General features: G+C 42.8%; 1 protein-coding gene across 3 annotated transcripts in view; it reads right to left on the bottom strand.

The window, feature by feature from the left end:
- Nucleotides 1–255: 255 nt before the first annotated feature.
- The window catches only part of Polh (DNA polymerase eta), a 40,644-nt gene continuing 34,899 nt past the window's right edge, over nt 256–6,000 (bottom strand). For all 3 annotated transcript variants that reach the window (XM_052192116.1, XM_052192117.1, XM_052192118.1), the window contains 2 exons: nt 4,683–4,852; nt 256–2,047 (listed from right to left, as the gene is read on the bottom strand). In XM_052192116.1, the coding sequence (XP_052048076.1) occupies nt 1,204–2,047; nt 4,683–4,852 (1,014 nt within the window). In that variant the 3' untranslated portion in view covers nt 256–1,203. The remainder of the gene's footprint in view (nt 2,048–4,682; nt 4,853–6,000) is intronic.

Below are 6,000 nucleotides of genomic sequence, written 5' to 3'. Positions count from 1 at the left end.
TCCCCTTTCTTGACCCTTTAAACTGCTGGGATTACAATCTTGCACCAAAGCACCTGACAACATTATTACTTTACAACCAAGAGAGATGACAGTGACATGGGCACGGCCATGGGCATGCACCTGGATCTCAGCACACAGAAGAGTGCAGTAGGGGGATCATAGAGTTGGCAAGTTCTAGCCTACCCAGCCGCACTATCAGAAGCCTCAGGGGTAAGCACTTTCTTACATGAACAGAACATTAGGGGAGTCAAAGTCTGCAAGGCAGGCCCTGAAGAGTACATTTTATTGTCTCAGTGTGGTTAATTTACTACATATATTCAACCAACATCAAGAACATACATGTAAGGCACTGAAAGAAGTCTTGCCTTTAAGAAACTAAAGCTAGCCAGGGAAGAAGCTACACTCTAAAGTCAAAGGAAAGGGTAATTTTCCGCTTAAATACAGTGAATTTCAAATCTTTCAAAGACCCAGTTTATAAATTGATTTGTGTTTATGTAGGGAAAAGATGGCTTCACACGTAATTCAAAGTCATGTGTTCTGAAAGATTTAATCCCAATGTCTGTATGCTGATAAAGACGCTAAATCCATTACTTTAGCTGTTCGCACTTACCCATCTTAATAGTCTATATTTGCCTTCTGGAGCTGGGACGTGAGCATGGGCTGTGCACACGCTGTCTGAGACAAGTGAGCTCTATCTCCAGCCCAATTTCTTCCCCTTCAACTTTTTTGAGTTACACTCCTATGTTTAGTCCTTAGTCAATTTTATAGGGGAGAAAGTGAGTGCAAAACTGAGGGGTTTGCAAAGGTTCCTTATACCTTTTGTGACACTATCTCCCTAAAGATTAAAAGCATTTTGATCAGCAGCAGGATCAGAATCCCACTGGAAGAAAAAAAAACAAACTAATTTTGTATTAAAAATTTCATAATTCCTTTGAGTAGTCAACATGATTCCATCTCTTAGAAATAAAATAGGGCTGGGTGGTGGTGGCGCATGCCTGTAATCCCAGCACTCTGGGAGGCAGAGGCAGGCAGATTTCTGAGTTCGAGGCCAGCCTGGTCTATAGAGTGAGTTCCAGGACAGCCAGGGCTACACAGAGAAACCCTGTCTCAAAAAAACCAAATCCAAAAAAAGCCAAAAAAAAAAAAAAAAAAAAAAAAAAAGGAAATAAAATAGGAAAGCTCTCCTGCACGCCCAGGGCAGCACTAATGTGTCAATGGCTTAAAAAATGATTCCAGTGTCTGCATGCCATGGGGCCTAAGGCGTTTATTACTGGAAGCCAAGGGACTCTTGGAATTTCTTTTGCCCTGAGGAGACATGGCAGGAACAGCCTGGGGTTTTGAAGTACAAGGCTGAAAAAAAGACTTCTGCAACTCCAATGCAAAATGGTAGTCCGTGTGTTCTGGCATGTCCCACACTGGAACCAGGGAGTCACACTTGTCACAGAGCACTAGGTCCTCACTTGCCCTTTGGACCACCACCTGAGAGTTGTAAGCTGAAGAATCAAGCACGTTTGGACTGTTCCCAGCTACATTCATTTCTGTAGAGATTGCTTTAGAAGATACTGGCTTCATCACTCCATCAACAGGACCACTGTCCACACACTCTGTTGGTAGACAGTTTGGGTGCACTTCAGAGTTGACCTGTGGAGGGTAAGGAGCTGCAGAATTACTAAGCTGCGTGTGCTGTAGCAGCCGGCTCTTCTGCTTAAAGAAAGACTTAGTTCCTGCGGTTTGGCTGGTTTGGAACAGAAGTGAAGGCTTGGATGATGACTTCTCTGTGGCCGGGTTAAGAGGTACAAAAGAAGTCTCTTTTATTCTCTGCTTCTTGGCAGCCTTTTGAAAAAAAGACTCGAGAGATGTGGTTGCCTCTTTAGAGGCAGGCACAGCTGGGCCAGGTCCCTGGGTTCTAGTCTCAGAGCTGGCAATTGGCCCCCTTGGCTGACTACTCGCGTCACTACTGAGGAACACAGTGATGTCCGTGCACGCTGGAGGGGCAGATGCAGAGAACTTGGTAGCACAGAGGAAGAGCATTGTGAGAGGAGGGGACCTGTATACAAAGGAACAGAACAAGTCACTGTTTTAAGAGCTCAGATCCAATGAATAAATTACAACTCTGGTCCTATCATGAAAGGAAATTGTTCTTATTGCAGCATCTCACAGCCATTCGTGTGTATCACAGTAAAGTAGACTGGGGTACCAGAATGAGTTTCTAGCAGGTTCCTGGCTTGGGGTTGGGGGAGCGCTCTCTCTCACTACTAGTGCTATCCACTTAGAGAATCCATGATTTAGCAGAAATTGCTGCAATTAAGGGATAGGGCAACAAATTTTGGGTTGTTGGTTGTTTTTTGTTTTCTGAGACAAGGTGTTACTATGTAACTCTAGCTGGCTTAGAGCTCTGTAGACCTGAGTGCCCATCACACCTAGCTTGGGGCAACACAAACTGTATTCAAGACAACACTTGAGAAGTAGGTAGAGCAGATGCTCAAGGTCATTCCCAGCTACAAAGAAAAGCTTGCCAGCCCGTTGGTCCAGTGGGTAAAGGGACGTGCCACCAAGCTAGGCGGCCTGAATTTGGTTTGTAAGACCAACTCAGAGATTTCACATGCACTACATGTAGATACAAAATAAGTGAAAAAAAATTCCAATCTTAACCCATGATTATGGAATTTTTCAAGATAAAATTTTCCTATCAAGATTTTAGTTTCAGGCTGGAGAGATGGCTCAATGGTTAAGAGTACTGACTGCTCTTCCAAAGGTCCTGAGTTGAAATCCCAGCAACCACAGGGTGGCTCACAACCATCGACCGAGATCTGACACTGTCTTCTGGTGTGTACTTACATATAATAATAAATCTTTTTTGGGGGGGAGGGGTGTTTGGATTTGGTTTTTTCGAGACAGGGTTTCTCTGTATAGCCCTGGCTGTCCTGGAACTCACTCTGTAGACCAGGCTGGCCTCAAACTCAGAAATCCGCCTGTCTCTGCCTCCCAGAGTGCTGGAATTACTGTGTGTGCCACCACCGCCCAGCCTCAGAAATATCTTAAAGCCAGGCAATGGTGGCTACCCAGAAACCCCGTCTCAAAATCAAAACTAAACTAAAAACTTAAAATACCCCCTACCTCCTCCAAAAAAAAGTTCATTATGTATATATATTTCAGAATATAAAACATGCAGGTTATATACAGGTTAGTTCTTCAATCAGATAAGAGCAAATGCTACTTTTAAGTTACTGTGAGTTGAATATGGTAACACATGCCTGAAATCCAGTACTAGAGCCAAAGTAGAAAGATCATGAGTACAAGGGCAGTTCAAGGGCATGAGTTCAAATGAGTATGGAGCATGAGCTCCGTAGCAAGACATTGTCTCAAACAGCAAAAGAAAATGTTACACTGTCCTTGGGATTTATATTTTGGCACCACAGTATAAACAGATAATGTTAGTAGTCCTGTAATGGTTTTCGAATAAGGATTCATATAAACACAGAACCACAGTTATCATTTGGGTCCATGTAACATTAATATTTGTGCACAAGCAATTATACCAGAAAGTAAACATTACAGTTTTGTACACATGTCAATATATTTAGATAAGCAATACTTTAGGTGAGCTGAACTTTTTTATAATCTTCAATGAGAAGTTTCTATTTCTGTCAATGAATTTAGAATATCCTTCTATGGTTTTCTGAAACTAGATCTTGCTATGTAGCCAAGGATGACTTTGAATTCTGATCCATCAAGACAGGCTTAAAATACCTTGCTTATACACGCCTGTAATCCCAGCACTCTGGAAGGCAGGGGCAGGCAGATTTCTGAGTTTGAGGCCAGCCTGGTCTACAGAGTGCGTTCCAGGACAGCCAAGGCTATACAGAGAAACCCTGTCTCGAAAAAAAAAACCCAGAAAAACAAAAAACAAAACAGAAAAACAAACAAAAAAGAAGTTCCTAAGTATATTTCTCTGAATACAGTAAGCTGGTACAAGCAGGAATGGTGGTGGTTCATGTCTTCTGGTTACTAATGCACCTGTGGGTACCAGAATATACCAAATGTAGGGAAAAACAAAGCAAAACCAAAAAACCTTGCAACTGATCCCCCTCCCCCCCACACACGGTTTTTTTCTGTGTATACCTGCCTGTCCTGGAACTCACTTTATAGACCATGCTGGCCAGCCTCTCTGTCTCTTCTGGTTGAACCTCCTCATTTTTACCACCTTAGATCATCATTACCCCCATATAATGGGTGTTGCTAGTCAGAGTCACAAAGAAGTACCCCAGATCAAAGTTCAGAAGCTCACTGACTTACAACTAAGTCACAAAATAAACTTTTGGGTTTTCTCTTTGTTGTTCTTTTTGTTTTGTTTTTTCAGTTTTTCGAGACAGGGTTTCTCTGTGCAGCCCTGGGTGTCCTGGAACTCACTCTGTAGACCAGGCTGGCCTCGAACTCAGAAATCCACCTGCCCCTGCCTCTCAGTGCTGGGATTAAAGATGTGCACCACCACCACCTGGCTGTTTTGTTTTGGAGACAGGCTTTCTCTTAGTAGCTTTGGCTTTATAGACCAGGCTGGCTTTGAACTCAGAAATCCACCTACCTCTGCCTCCCAAGCAGTGGGATTAAAGGTTGGGTCACCACTGCCCAGTGCCACCTCCTGCTCCCCTTTTAAAGAAGATAAACTGAAAACAGAGTCTCACCACTCAGTTTGGATCCCAGATGTATTACAGTTCCTGATGGCAGCAAATGCGTCCTGACTCATCTTGTGAGCATCATAGCGAAGGAGGGCACAGCACCTACGCAGGCTGCTAAGACGCTTGTCTCCCTGAAAGCGAATACTGACCACCAGCTGAGAGGCCACTCTGTCATTCTGTGGAGAGAGAAGGATTGAGGCCAGAAGTAGTTACTAAGAGCATGTTCAGGGTACTAGAATGATTTGGAAATTCAATTAAAAGGCTAGGCATGGTGTTGGACTACTTTTATCCCAGCATTGGGGAGGTAGAGGCAGATGGATCTCTGAGTTTAGTCATCTTGGTTTACCTACCAAGTTCTAGGTAAGTCAGGGAATAGTAAGGTCTTAAAAAAAATAAATTACTAAACAAAAAGGAAGCTATTTATTCTAGTATATGTTTTTACTATACTGAATATAAGCATAGGACAATGGGTCCGGTATTATAAGGAACAGAGCCTAGACTATAGTCTATATAAAAATTCCTGAGTAAAAATCTGCCTACAGGCCAGGCAGTGGTGACACACACATCTAATTCTAACACTCAGAAGGCAGAGGCAGGGTGGATCTCTGCGTGTCTGAAACTAGCCAGGTCTACAAAGCCAAGTCGACACAGAGAAACCTTGTCTTGAAAATAAAAATTGACTACAGGATATCACAAAAAGTTTGTGCTATTTCTGGTTATTAGAAGCATATATGAGATCATGGATTTGATCCCCAGCATTGGAAAAAAAAGATAGAATTTGGGTGATGAATTATCACAGAATATTTAAATATAGGGACTGGGGAAATAGCTTAGTTTGTAAAGTGCTTGCCTGCCATGTAAGCCTTGAATTTAAACATACAAGCCAGGCATGATAGTACATGAGGGAGAAGACTCTGAAATTCAAAGTCATCAGTTATAGAGAACTGAGTTAGAGGCTAGCCTGAGACCCATGAGCCACTTGCTTACAATTTAAGAGACAAACAAAAATACCACAGAGTATTGGGATAGATAATGGGGACAGGACAGAATAAATATATTTGAGACTTTCCTGAATGGTTTTCATGACAAATGACTATGATACTGAAAAACAAGTCAGGAAAATATCTGAAATCTAGGATGTTAAGAATTAGCAGTTCCCAGTAAGCGTGCTCTTCTGCCTAGAATCTTTTTTTTTCCCCCAAGACAGAGTTTCTCTGTGTAGCCCTGGCTGTCCTGGAACTCACTCTGTAGACCAGGCTGGCCTCGAACTCAGAAATCTGCCTGCCTCTGCCTCGCAGAATGCTGGGATTACAGGCGTGTGCCA

This window comes from Apodemus sylvaticus, chromosome 9, assembly GCF_947179515.1.
Source record: "Apodemus sylvaticus chromosome 9, mApoSyl1.1, whole genome shotgun sequence".
Classification (NCBI taxonomy): Eukaryota; Metazoa; Chordata; class Mammalia; order Rodentia; family Muridae; genus Apodemus; species Apodemus sylvaticus.
The sequence above is the reverse complement of the archived record's forward strand: the minus strand, read 5'-3'. Positions and strand labels throughout refer to the sequence as shown.